Here is a 15,139-nt window from a genome sequence, read left to right as displayed (position 1 = left end):
ACACCACTCGTCAATCACCAGGCAAGAGTGTTCTCTTCCCGTTGGGGAGCACTTCAGTGGTAACGGGCATTCGGCCTCTGATCTTTGGGTAAGTATTCTCCAAGGTGGCATTCACGACACATGACAGCGCAGAGTTGCTGAGCAGAGACTGATAGCCAAGTTCCGCACACGAGGACGGTCTCAACCAGGATCTTGGGTTCATGTCGCACTATCTGTAACACCCCAAAATTTGTTTGGGCTTGCAAAATCCCACTCACTGTCCTGGGTGGAGAGAATACATATCTCTTTAACCTGTGCTTAATCCCCTCTCCACTCACATTGTCCGTACCTTTAAGATTTGATTACCTGTAAAGATTCGGATTCAACCATTATTTTATAAATTGAGTTTGTGTCTTTATATGCCCTGTTTGTGAACTGAAATCCCACTCACCTGATGAAGAGGCAGCGTTTCGAAAGCTAGTGACTTTTGCTACCAAATAAACCTGTTGGACTTTAACCTGGTGCTGTGAGACTTCTTACTGTGACTGATAGGAAGCAGAGGGTAGGGATAAAGGATCCTTCTCCAATTGGCAGTCTGTCAATTGAGTCCCTCAGGGTTCAGTTATCTGACCACAGCTATTTACAATCTATATCAATGATCTACAAGCAGGGACAGAGTGTAGCACAGCAAAATTTGCTGATGACACAAAAATAGCTGGGAATGCAGGCTGTGAGGAGAAGATAAAAAATTACAAATTGATACTGACAAGCTTGGAGAATGGGCCAGAATCTGGCTGATGGAGTTTAATATGGATAAATGTGAGGTTATTCATTTTAGCCAGAAAAATAAAAAGGCAAAATACTATTTAAATGGGAAACTGATTCAAAAGGCATTTGTTCAAAGGAATCTGGATGTCCTTGTGCAGGAGTCTCAAAGTGGGTATGCAGGTGCAGAATGTTATAAGGAAGGCAAATGGTATCTTGGCATTTATTGTAAAAGGTCTAGAGCATAAAAGTAAACAAGTGATGTTGCAATTGTATAAGGCATTGGTGAGACCACACTTGGAGTACTGTGTTCAGTTTTGGCCACCTTATTTGAGGAAGGAAGTAGTGGAACTGGAGGCAGATCAGAAGAGGTTCACTAGATTGATTCCAGGTTTGAAGGGGCTGTTACATGAGGTGCTGTTGAGTAGCTTGGGCTTGTACTCACTGGAATACAGAAGAACGAGGGGAGGATTTGATTGAGGTACATTCAACGGGATTGATAAAGTAAATGTCAACCAAATGTTCCCCTTTCTTGAACAGTCTAGGACAAGAGGTCACAGTTGTAGAGTAAGAAGGAGGGAGGTTCAAGACAGAGATAAGGAGAAGCTACTTCTCAGAGTGTTGTGAATCTATGGGACTCACCAGCCCAGAATGCAATGGATGCAGAATCAATGGTAAATATTTGATCAAAACCAGGATAAAGGGCTATGGGAAGAAGGTGGGGAAGTGGAGTTGGGATGAGGTGGAGAACAGCCATGACCAAATAAAATGGTAGAGCAGGTTCGAAGAGCTGAATTGTCTACTCTCGCCCCCAATTCCTATGTTCCTATTTTCTTGGGATTGGGGAAATAGGGAATTTATAGGAACTTGCAGTGTGTCTATGTATAGGTAATTTCTAATAAAAGGGACAGTATCCAAGATTTGGGATCATGGAGTATTTTACAGTAATGGTACGTGTTGAATGTGCATTGTACATTTCCTCAGGAGAATATAGTTTGTAAGTCTCACCTTAAATCTCTCATTCAGCACAGCCCTGCGCATACACCGGATGCTGTTTGCAATGCTGGTCCCAGAAATCAGGTGGTCTGGGCTCACAACCAGGTAACCAGCTTCCTTGTTTATTGTCCAGGTATTCAAGTGCTTTTCGCCTTCAACATGAACTGTATCCCCAACTTTGACTTCAACAGAGTCCCTGTAAGGGTAAGAGTTTCTCCAAGTATTTCTAATTTCATTCAACAGCTGCCAACAATTTACATTTATGTGGCATCTCTAACATAATGTCCAAGGAGAGCATTACAAAGCAATATTGAAAACGGAGCCATGAAAGTCGACAGAGTAACTGACCCAAAGCATTTTAAAGGAAGAAACTGAGATAGAAAGATGGAGGAAATTCCAGGATTTAGGACAGAAGCAGCTGAAGGCACCTCCACCATTGATGGAACAATTAAAATCAAGGATGCTCAAGAGGGCAGAATTAGATGAATGTTGATACTTTGGAGGAGATTACAGATTTAGGGTGGGGCAAAACCAGGGAGGGATTTGAAAATAATTTGACTAGGAGCCAATGTAAATCAGTAAGTACAGAAGTGATAGGTGAACAGGACTTGGAGAGTCAAAACATGGGCGGCAGGGTTTTAGGATACAAAGACTACAGGGGTAGATGTGGGAGATCAGTCAAGAGAGTATTAGAACAGTCAAATCTAAAGATGGCAAAGACATAAATGAGGGTTTCAGCAGATGAAATGAAGGGTGACTTTATGTCAGGTGATGTTATAAGAGTAGAATTAGGTACATAAGAACATAAGAGCAGGAGTAGGCCATCTAGCCCTTCGAGCCTGCCCCGCCATTCAGTAAGATCATGGTTGATCTGTCGTGGCTCAGTTCCACATTCCCGCCCTCTCCCCATAACCCTTAATCCCCTCTCTTATCAAAAACCCATCAAGCCACATCTTAAAAATATTTAGCGAGGTAGCCTCCACCACTTCAATGGGCAGAGAATTCCAGAGATTCACCACCCTTTGAGTGAAGAAGTTCCTCCTCAACTCCGTTCTAAACCGCCCCCCCTTTATCTTGAGGCTGTGCCCCCTAGTCCTACTATCCTTTCTGAGCGGGAAGAGTCTCTCCCCCTCTATCCTATCCATCCCATTCATCATCTCATACGTCTCAATGAGATCTCCCCTCATTCTTCTAAACTCTAACGAGTACAAGCCTAATTTATTCAGCCTCTCCTCATAGCTCAACCCCCTCAACTCCGGCATCAGCCTAGTAAACCTCCTCTGCACTCCCTCCAAGGCCAAAATATCCTTGTGTAAGTATGGCGCCCAAAACTGCACACAGTACTCCAGCTGCGGCCCTGTACAGCCGCAGCAAGACCTCCCTACTTTTATATTCAAGGTAGTCTTTGTATTAGCCCAGATACATAGCTAGAAACCCATCTCATGATCAAATTTGACACCAAGGTTGTGAACTGTCTGGTTTAATCTCAGATAGTTGCCAGAGAGAGGGATGGAGTCAGTAGTTACAGAATGGAATTTGAAGTGGGACTACAGATGATGACCTCAGACTTCCCAGTATTTAAGTGGACAAAATTTCTGCTCAACCTGAACTGGATGTCAGGTATACACTCTATTAATTCAACAACAGTAGAGGAGTCGAGAGGTGGCAGTTGAGGTAAAGCTGGGTGTCATCCGTGTACGTGAAAGGTAATGCTGACCTTTTGGATAATGTCATTGAGGGGCAATATACAGATGAGAAATAGGAAGTGGCCAAGGATGGATTCTTGGGGACACCAGGGTTAACTATAGGAATGGTAAGAGAAGGCATTGAAAATGAAACAGTGGCCACAATTTGGTAGATAAGAATGGAACAGAGTGTATGTCCTTCTAGCTGCATGATAGTGGAGAGACATTAGAGGAGGATGGGGTGGTCAACAATGTCAAAGGGATCATTTGCCTTTGTCACACTCACAGGATGAAGTACCAAAGTTATTGGAAATAATTCAAATATAAAATTAAAATACTGTCAATGATGCAAACAATAAAAAGCAAAAAATGCTGGAAATACTCAGCAGGACATGCAGCTTCTGTGGAGGGAGAAGCAAGAGTTAATATTTCAGGTTAATGATACTTTGCCAGAGCTCATGAAACATTAACTCTGTTTCCCTCTCCATAGCTGCCTGACCAGCTGATTGTTTCCAGCAATTTCTCTTTTTAGTTTATAGAATCACAGAATGTTTATAGAACAGAAGAAAATTGTTCAGCCAATTGTGTCTTTGTGGCTAAATTTTCTTCTTCACAGATGGGACATGAAACCACAATTCCTGGCTTAGGATGCTAGTGTTTTATCTATTAGCCACTGGCCAGTATAAACTCAAAGTTAGTGGTCTTGTGGCCTAGTAATCACCATCAGGTCACAGAACAACTTGTAATTTGTGAGCCAGCACAACTGTTACAAAACCACAACACATTCACTGAAGGATTTCAAGGTTTAACTATATCCAACGTTAACTCTTGCTTCTTTTCCCATATATCTGAAGCCCGTCCCACTGAAATCTAGGGGCAACTCAAGACTCCTATAAATACAGCCTTCAACAATGCCATCAAAGATATCTCACACATAACAATAACTAGTTCCATAACCCTGACTATTGTGATCTGACGCATATTGGGAGGACTAACGAGGCAAGGGAATACACAATGAACGGTAGGATACTCAAAAGTACAGGAACCTGTACAGAGGATAAAGATCCCTGAGGTAGCAGGTCTGGTAGACAAGTAGTTAAGAAGGCATATGGAATACTTGCTTTATTAGCCGACACATAGCATACAAGAGCAGGGAGGTTATGACAAAAGCTGTATAAGACCCTCATTAGGCCACAGCTAAAATACTGTGTACAGTTCTAGTCATCACACTATAGGACGGATGTGATTGCACAAGAAATGATGCAGAGAAGATTCACCAGGATGTTGCCTGAGATGGAGTGTTTCAGCTATGAAAAGGGACTGGTTAGGCTGGGGTTGTTTTCCTTGGAGCAGAGAAGACTGAGCGGGTGATCTGATCAAGGTGTACACAATTATGAGGGATATAGATAGACTAGAAAGAAACTTATGCCCTTAGGTAATGACTGTGATACAGTGGCACAGTGGTTAGCACTACTGACTCTCAGCACCAGGGACCTGGGTTCAATTCCAGCCTCTGGTCACTGCCTGTGTAGAGACTGTATGTTCTCCTTGTGTCTGCATGGGTTTCCTCCAGGTGTTCCAGTTTTCTCCTACAGTCCAAAGATGTGCGGGTTAGGTTGATTGGCCATAATGAATTACCCTAAGTGTCACGGGTGCTAGCAGGGTAAATACTTGGGGTTACGGGGATAGAGCATGGTTGGGATTGTCTTAGGTGCAAATCTGATGGGCCGAATGGTCTTCTGCACTGCAGGGATTCTGTGATTACAATTTAAACTCTCACGTATTAAGCTGCTGACACTAATATTAAAGTCCTCTCGTCATGACTCAACCACCAATGAGGCAAAAGCACAAAACACTGGGAACTTTTCAAAGTCTCCAAGTGGACTGAATTCAAGGAGAACAATCTAGCAAATGCCACCAGCTGCTCAAGACTAACTTCCCCTACTCAGAGTGAACTGTTCAGGGCATGAGAGTCAGGGACTGGTGATACCTGTGACCTCCTGTATTAAAAAGCACGGTGTTCACTGCTAACTTCCACAACGGCAACAACTGAGCACCCCGGGACAATGGGAAGCAGAGTTCCAAGGATAACATCTGCCATCTCAGTGGCTTAGGTATGTATTCTACAGAACCACTGCATGAAAAAAACAGAGAATCTACATGGACAGAAGTGTGCAAAAGCTCCTTACCAATCATCTTTCAGAACACACTGCTCTGTGCCACCGTTGCTGTCTGTTTGGCTGGTTTTAATTGTCAAGTGCTTCTCTGGATCACCGCTGGCGTTGAGGACTTCATTCACCATCACCACCTGGTATCGGCCTTTACAGATTGATACCCCATCATCCAAACACTTCTTACTGATAGTGGAAATAAGGAGAAAGACAATTACGTACAGTTTTAAATGTACTGGTGAAAAATCTCACTACAATTTCATAACCAGTCATCATTCTGCAAAAGAAATCATAAGAGCATCTCTACTGAGTAAATACATCATACATTGGAACACAGACATAAAGAACACAAATCCTCAACTTCCAGCCTATGCTGATGAGTAAGACTGTACTTAGCTCAGGGTTGTTGAAGTAACCCAAGATATCAAAGTTCCCATTCCAAATTAGTATCCAATGACAGGAAAGACGTGCAGCTTAAACAGGGACAACATACCGGAGTCTCAGCAGCTCCTTCAAAAATTAATACTCTCAGAAACAGGAGGAGAAAATACTGCAAATAGAGAAACTTTACATCTGTAAACACAGCTGCATCAAGCATCAGCAGCGTGCTAGCTTCACAAATTACACATAAGGAACAAAGAAAATTACAGCATAGGAACAGACCCTTCGGCCCTCCAAGCCTGCACCAACAATGCTGCCCGACTGAACTAAAGCTCCCTACCCTTCCAGGGACCATATCCCTCTAATCCCATCCTATTCATGTATTTGTCAAGACACCCCTTAAAAGTCACTATTAAATCTGCTTCCATTATGTCCCCCGGCAGCAAGTTCCAGGCACCCACCACCCTCTGTGTAAAAAAACTTGCCTTGTACAACTCCCTTGAACCTATGCCCCAGATGATCCAGTCATTATCACATTGTGCACTAATTATCTGCTGCCTTTCATACAATGGCTACATTTCATTGCCTGTAGGACACCTTGGGGTGTCAGAACAGGTGCTTTATAAATGCAAGACTTTTTTCCCTTTTATTTCAGAGGGAGTCTCATTGGGCAGCAAGTGGCATACTGGGCCCCTTGGCATGCACGGTTTTGATAAATGGTGTATTTAAAAAGGTAAAGGAGTAATTAGAGTGAGCGTGGATCCTCGTGAGTGTGTGTCTGGGAATTAAAAATGGGAAATAGGAAAGTAGAGGAAACACTGAATAAATATGTGTCCAACTGCAGTTCAGAAGACACAAATAAAATCCTAAAAATACCTACAAATAAAGAGGTCAAAGAGAGGGAGGGATTTAAACAATGACAATCTCCATAGTAAAAGTGTTAGATCTAAGGCTAATAAGCCCCCAGGATTGATGACCTGCATCCCCAGGTCTTGGCAGAACAGGCTGCTAAGATATTCGATGGAATAGTTATAATCTTCCAATCTCCAAAAATTCTAGCAAGGTCCCATCAGCTTGGAAAATAATTAATCAAACTTCTTGACTCAAGAAAAGACAGAGGCAAGAAGCAGGAAACCATACACCAGTAAGCCTAATATAGAACAAGAGTCCTAGTATTACAATAAGGGATAGCAGATTCAAATCAGAAGTGAGGAAAAAATAGTTCTCTCAAAGTGTCGTGAACCTGTGAAACTCACTATCCCAGAGTGCAGTGGAGGCCAGAAGAGTGAGCTAATTTGAGGCAACAGACATATTTTTAATTAATGAGTTTTAGGGTTATGGAAAAATGGCAGGAAAATGGAGTTGAAGACAAGATAAGGTCAGCGATGATCATATTGAAATACTGGGCAGGCTGAGGAACTGGTCCTAGTTCTTATATATTGTAGGGAAAATGTATAAGCAATTATAGCAGGGCACTTTAAAAATCCTGTGATTAGGTGGAGTTAAATGATTTTGTGAAAGGGAAATAATGTTTGATTAATTTACTAAAGTTCTTTGAGGAGCTAACATGTAAAGGGGAATCTGTAGGTGGGGTATACTTGCATTCCCAAAAGGCACTTGATAAGGTGCCGCATCAAGGTTACTACACAAAATAAGTTCTCATGGTGCAGGGGTAACATGTTATCATGGGTAGGGGATTGGTTATCCAACAGGAATAAATGGGTCATTTTCAGGTTGGCAACAAGTGAGGTGCTGCAGGGATCAGTGCTGGAGCCACAACAATTTGCAACCAATATCAATGGCTTGGATAAAGGGAGCAACTGTATGGTTGCTAAATTTCCTGATGACACAAAAGTAGGTAGGAAAGCTAAGTTGTGAAGTGGCCATAAGGAATCCACAAAAAGATTTAGTTAGGCTAAGCAAATGGGCAAAAATTTGGCAGATGAGAAATCTAAGATTATCCACTTCAGCAAGAAAATAAAAAAGAGCACACTATTGGGGAGAGAGGTTGCAAGACTGAGGTACAGAGACATTTGAGTGTCCTGGTACATGAATCATAAAAAACAGCAAGTAATTAAGTTTTTAAAGTTTATTTACTAGTGTCACAAGTAGGCTTACATTAACACTGCAATGAAGCTATTTGAAAAACCGTGTCACCATGTCACCCTAATTAAGAACATAGAACATTACAGCACAGCATAAGCCCTTCGGCCCTCTATGTTGCGCCGACCAGTGGAACCAATCTAATGACCCTCTAACCTAAACTATTCCAATGTTATCCATTTGCCTATCCACTGACCATTTGAACGCCCTTAAAGTTGGCGAGTCCACAACTGCTGCAGGCAGGGCATTCCACACCCTTACTACCCTCTGAATAAAGAACCTACCTCTGACATCCATCCTATAACTACCACCCCTTAATTTAAAGCTATTCCCCTCGTGTTAGCCATCACCATCCAAGGGAAAAGGTTCTCACTGTCCACCCTATCCAATCCTGATCATCTTGTATGCCTCAATTAGGTCACCTCGTAACCTTCTTCTCTCCAATGAAAATAACCTCAAGTCCCTCAGCCTTCCCTCATGAGACCTTCCTGCCATACCAGGCAACATCCTGGTAAACCTCCTCTGCACCCTTTCCAATGCCTCCACATCTTTTTTATAATGCGGCGACCAGAACTGTACGCAATACTCCAAGTGCGGCCGCACCAGAGTTTTGTACAGTTGTAACATAACCTCACGGCTCCAAAATTTAATCCCTCTACCAATAAAAGCTAACACACCATATGTCTTCTTAACAACTTTATCAACATGGGTGCCAACTTTCAGGGAGCTATGCACATGTACCCCGAGATCTCTCTGCTCGTCAACACTATTAAGAGTCCTTCCATTAACCCTATATTCTGTACTCCTGTTACTCTTACCAAAGTGAATCACCTCACACTTTTCCGCATTAAACTCCATTTGCCACCTTTCGGCCCAGCTCTGCAGCTTATCTATGTCCCTCTGCAAACTGTAACATCCATCCTCACTGTCTACAACTCCTCCGACTTTGGTGGCATCAACAAATTTACTAATCCATCCTTCTCATCTAGATCATTTATAAAAATGACAAACAGCAGTGGCCCCAAAACAGATCCTTGAGGTACACCACTTGTAACTGAAGTGGTGTACCTCAGGTGAAGAAGGTAAATGATGCCCTAAAAAAATTCTAAGTGTCACAAAAATCTGAAAACCAGTGTGTTGGTAGAGACCATCTTTTTTTTTAAATTTTATTTCAAAAAAGATGGTCTCCACCAACTCTCTGGTTTCCAGAACTTTACTCCTTACAGTATAATCATTTCATGCCAAGAACCAATTTAGAGAAATTTTGTTTCTTTCCTTCTAGGACTAGAAGGTTCTTGAAGTCAAGTGCAATATCGGCTTTTATTGCAACATAAAAGTACAGAAGTTTTACTGTAGGCTTTGGTGAGACCATATCTGGAGTACTGTGTACAGTTTTTAGTGCCTTTATTTAAGAAAGGAGATAATTGCATTAGATGCAGTTTGGACAGGGTTCACTCAACTGATCCCTAGGATGGAGAGTTTACCTTATGAGAAAAGGTTTGGTCAGTATTCATTAAGTTTAAAAGAACGAGAGGTGATCTTATTGAACAGATAAGATACTGAGGAGATTTGATGTGGTGGGTGATGAGTGGATATTTTCCCTTGTGTGGGAGACTAGAATGAGAGAAGACAGTTTTAAAATAAGGGAACTCCCATTTAAAATAGAAGTGAGTAGAAAGGCTTTTACAGGGTCATTAGGGTGGTTAGCACTGCTGCCTCACAGCGCCAGGGATCCGGGTTCGATTCCCGGCTTTGGTCTCTGTGTGGAGTTTGCATGTTCTTTGCTGTTTCCTCCCACATTCCGAAAGACAGGCTGGTTACGTGCTTTGGCCACACTAAATTCTCCCACAATGTACTCAAACTGGTGCTGGAGTTGGTGATTAGGGGATTTTCAGAGTAACTTCATTGCAATGTTAACATAAGCCTACTTGTGACGATAATAAATAAACTTAAACATTAGTCTGTGGAATTCTCTGCCCCAGAGAACAGTGGAGACTGGATCATTGAATATTTCTAAGACTGAGGGAGTAAATTGATGGCTGACATGGAGGGGGGCAGACAGCAAAGTAGAGATCAGGCCATAATTGGATCAATAATGATCTTACCAAATGGCAGTGCAGGCTTGAGGAGCTGAATGGTCTACTGTTGCTCTGTTCAAAAAGACATAATTAAGAAATTTACAGATGACATGAAAATTGGCTGTGGTTGATAGTGAAGAAGAAAGCTGGAGACTGCAGGAAGGCATTAATGGACTGGTCAGATGGACAGACATGTAGCAAATGGAATTCAATCTGGCAAAATGTGAAGTAATGCATTTGGAAAGATCAAATAGGACAAGAGGACATTGAGACGCATATTTAAACAAAGGGGAATGGAGTATATGTTCACTGGTCCCTGTAGATAGTGAGGCAGCTACATAGGTGAAGACAGCATACAAGATCATTTCCTTTAGTACCCGTGGAGCAGAACATATGAACAAAGACATTACAGTATTGTATAAAATGCAAGATAGGCACAATTCTGAATGACTAGAACTGCAGTGAATACAATTCTGGTCACCACAGTACAGGAAAGATATAATTGAGTTAGAGAGGGTACAGAGGAGATTTACAAGAATATTGAGATTTACAAAAATGTTGCTAGGACTGGGGAATTCTAGCTATGATGGAAGATTGGGTAGGCCGGGGTTGTTTTCTTCTGAACAGAGGAGGCCGAGGGGAGATTAAACTGAGGTCTATAAAATTATGAGGGGCTATGGTCAAGAGGATAGGAAGCATAAAGTTCCCTTAACAGAAGATGCATAACCAAGGGTGCAGGTCTGAAGTAATTGTTAAAAGGACGGAGCTTGTTCCTGGTCAACTCAAATATGAGCCAAATGACCTCCTCTGAGAGGATTTTTTTTGTTTCAAATTCAAGGCAATGGTAGCCACAGAGTCGAAATCTGGAAACAAGTACTTGCATTTCAGAAGCACTGGGTACAATTCCAGGAAACATTATCTAACATCTGAACGACTACATATAATTCACAGCAATAGTATCTCTCACCCGGAGCACTGAATTTATTTTAAAATTTCACAGGATGTGGACATTGCTGACTTGACCATTATTTATTGCCCTTCACTAATTGCCCTTGAAAACGTGACTGGTTCTCGAACCATTGCAGTTCATGTAATGAAGGCACACTCACAGTACTGTAACAAAGCAAGTTCCAGGATTTTGACTCAGTGAGAGTGAAAGAACAGCAATATATTTCCAACTCAGGCTTCCATCTTTAGGAGGTGAATTTGCAGGACTGGTGGTGTCCTATGCACCTGCTGCTCTTGTCCTAGGTAATTTAGAAGGAGCTGTCATCAGAGCCTTATTGCAATGCATCTTGATGGAGTCAAAGTAGAGTCATAGTTTTACAGCACAGAAAGAGACCTTTCAGCCCATCATGTCTGTGGTGGCCATCAAGCACCCATCTAATACATTCCCATTTTCCAGCCCTTGCATGTTAAGGTGTTTCAAGTGCTCATCTACATGCTTCTTAAACGTTGAGGGTTCCCACCTCTACCACCCTTCCAAGCAGCGTGTTCCAGATTTCTACCACCTTTGGTTGAAAATGTTTTTCCTCAAATTTCTTGCCCCTGACCTTAAATCTATACCCCCGGTTACTGACCTCTTTACTAAAGGGAAGTTTCTTCCTATCTACACTATCTATGTCCCTCGTAATTTTGTACACTTCAATTAAGACGCCTTCAGACTTTTCAACTCTAAGGAAAACCACCCCAACCTAGCCAGCCTCTCTTCATAGCTGAAGCACTCCAGTCCAGGGAACATCCTGGTGAATTGTCTTTGCGCTCTTTCTAGTGCAGTCATATCCTAGTGTGGCAACCAAAACTGTACACAGTAACATTCAGGTACTTTTTGGAGCCATCTCTGCGGTAGCAGATATGCTACCTTTGTGCTAGACTCCACAAATCAAAGCATCCGGAGCCCCATTACAGAAGCGGAGGGGGACTGAATATTTGAGAGCACACTGATGGGGTGGTAACAGAATGGCAGATGTGTTGCCTGTTAAGCATATTGAACTAGATGGCATTGAGCTCAAATGTTGTTGGAGCTGCACTCATCCGAATAAGGACAGAATATTACATCACTCTTCTGACTTGCGCCTTGTAGATGATAGATAGCATCCACAGTGTTCTGCCTTTATTTTAGTTTCTGACGTTTACTATGTAACTTCATATAACTGTTTTTTGTAACTTTTCTTTGTAATTCAACTCTTAGAGTCGAGATATTATTCAGTTCATTCTACATGATATGAACAAATGGTTGGGCACATTGATTCAGCAAAGGCATTGCTATGGGCCCCAACAACACCCAGGTGGTAGTGCTCCACAACAAATTGCACCTCTTGTCAAGCTACAATACCATCTGCCCGGCAATAACATCTATCCGGTAAAAAATAAATTGCCCAGGAATGTCCTATCCAGAAAAAGGACAAATCCAACCATCCTATTACCACCCCATCAGTCTGCTCTCAATCATCAACAAAGTGACAGAGGATGCAGTGCTATCATGTGGCACTTACCAATAACTGCACCCGATTGCTCAGTTTAGGCTCTGTCAGGATCACCGATCTCATTACAGCCTTGGCCCAAACATAGACTTTATCAATAACTTGGAAGAGGGGGCTGAAGGGTGGGTGAGTAAATTCACTGATGACACCAAGATTGGTGGAGTAATGGATGAGGAGGAGGGGTCTTGCAGGCTGCACAGAGACATTGATAGGACGCAGAGCTGGGCAGAAAAGCGGCAGATGGAGCTTAACCCTGAATAGTGCGAAGTGATTCATTTTGGTCGGACAAACTTGAAAGCGGATTACAGGGTCAATGGCAGGGTTCTGAGGAATGTTGAGGAACAAGAGAGATCTTGGGGCTCATATCCACAGATCTCTGAAGGTTGCCACTCAAGTGGATAGAGCCGTGAAGAAGGCTTATAATGTGTTCGCGTTTATTAACAGGGAGTTTGAGTTTAAGAGCCAGGGGGTTATGCTGCAACTATACCGGACATTGGTGAGACCATATTTGGAATATTACGTTCGCTTCCGGTCACCTCACCATAAGGAGGATGTGGAAGCATTGGAAGGAGTGCAGAGGAGATTTACCAGGGTGCTGCCTGGTTTGGAGGGTAGGTCTTATGAAGAAAGGTTGAGGGAGCTGGGGCTTTTCTGTTTAGAGTGGAGGAGGATGAGAGGCGTCTTAATGGAGGTTTATAAAATAATGAGAGGGATTGATAGAGTGGATGTGCAGAGATTATTTCCTCGGGTGGATGTAGCTGTTACTAGGGGGCATAACTATAAGGTTCATGGTGGTAGATATAGGAAGGATGTCCGAGGTAGATTCTTCACTCAGAGTGGTTGGAGTGTGGAATAGACTGCCTGCTGTGATAGTGGAGTCGGACACTTTAGGAACTTTCAAGCGGTTACTGGATAGGCACATGGAGCACACCAGAATGATAGGGAGTGGGATAGATTGATCTTGAGTTTGGACATAGTTTGGCATGACATTGAGGGCTGAAGAGCCTGTACTGTGCTGTTCTATCTATGTTTCTATAGACAAACAAGCTCAATTTCAAAGGTAAGGTGACAGTGATTGTCCTGAACATCAAGGCAGCATTTTAACGTGCGGCATCAGGAGCCCAAGCAAAACTGGTGTCAATGGGTCATAAATGACCCAAAGACCAAGAGGAATCATACCGAATGTCCTGTCAAACAACATCACAAAATTAGATTATCTGGTCAGTATCTGATGTGTGAAAGTTTGGTGCATGCAGATTAGGGCTCACCTACTTTACCATTCTGTCGGGTAGATGGTATTGTAGCTTGACAAGAGGCGCAGTTTGCTTTGGAGCACTACCACTTGGATGTTGTTGGGGCCCATAGCAATGCCTTTACTGAATCCAGTGTGCCAATCACTTGTTCATATCATGTAGAATGAACTAAATGATACCTCCACTCTAAGAGCTAAATTACAAAGAGAAATTACAAAAAACTGTTATGAGGTTAATAGTAAACATCAGAAATTGAAATAAAAACAAAAAATGATGGAAAAACTCAGATCTGACACAGCATCTGTGTAGAGAGAATACAGCCAATATTTTGAGTCAGGGTGACCCTTCGTCAGAACCCATCAGAGATGGAGACAAGTCTCGGAGGAAGGAAACATGTCTGTGAAAACGAGTTTTGGTAAAACTTCATCAAACACCAGGAGGGAAATGGAAAGCAATGAAGATGGACGGGATGAAAGAGACAAATGGAAATTCTATCGGAGAGAAAAGCAGGCAAGGCATTCCTGGAAGAGAAGTGGCAGTGAGCTAACGCTCAAGATAAAGGCAAAACACTGTTGATGCTGGAATCTGAAACAAAAACAGAAAATGCTGGAAAACTCAGCAGATCTGACAGTATCTGTATCTGACAAATGATCATCCTGAGTCAAAACATTGGCTCTACTCTCTCTCCAAAAATGCTATCAAACTGCTGAGTTTTTCCAGCACGTTCTATTAGAAATTCAAAACCAGTTGGGGATAAAAGGATAAAGCTGACAATATGGCCTGAATGGGGAGAAAGTGAAAGATTTCTTCTTATTGTTAGAGTCTGCAAGATTTTAGTGTACAATCACATGCTATATTCTTTTCTGTTTTGTGTAAGAACGTTATAAAGATTTGTTTAAAACATCCTATGGCATTATTTTGAAGAATTGCAGGAGAGCTATCCCAAGTATCCTGGCCAATATTTATCCCTCAATCAAATCACAGCAATAGGTTAGCTGGTCCATTGCTGTTTGTGGGAGCTTGATGTGTGCAAACTAGCTGCTACATTTCTTACATTATACTTCAAAAGTATTCCATTGCATGGAAATCATTTTGAGACAGTGGTTGTGAAAAGCACCACAAATGCAAATCTTACAAAGGTTAAACTGTGAAAGCTGATGTTTTCTTCAGTTAAATTCACAATTTAGAAAGGCATTTGAAAGATGCCAATTTGTCTTTTTTGAAAGTGTGCCGTATTTTCACCTT

At 42.2% G+C, this 15,139-nt stretch overlaps 1 protein-coding gene across 1 annotated transcript in view; it reads right to left on the bottom strand.

Annotated features, from left to right (window-relative positions):
- Positions 1-15,139, bottom strand: part of dna2 (DNA replication helicase/nuclease 2) — an 80,916-nt gene that overhangs the window by 57,445 nt on the left and 8,332 nt on the right. Inside the window, 2 exon segments of the mRNA XM_080205237.1 lie at positions 1,753-1,936; positions 5,615-5,782. Of these exon segments, the coding sequence (XP_080061363.1) occupies positions 1,753-1,936; positions 5,615-5,782 (352 nt within the window).

Source organism: Carcharhinus amblyrhynchos, chromosome 17 (genome assembly GCF_965287045.1).
Source record: "Carcharhinus amblyrhynchos chromosome 17, sCarAmb.v2.hapA, whole genome shotgun sequence".
Lineage (NCBI taxonomy): Eukaryota > Metazoa > Chordata > Chondrichthyes > Carcharhiniformes > Carcharhinidae > Carcharhinus > Carcharhinus amblyrhynchos.
The sequence above is the reverse complement of the archived record's forward strand: the minus strand, read 5'-3'. Positions and strand labels throughout refer to the sequence as shown.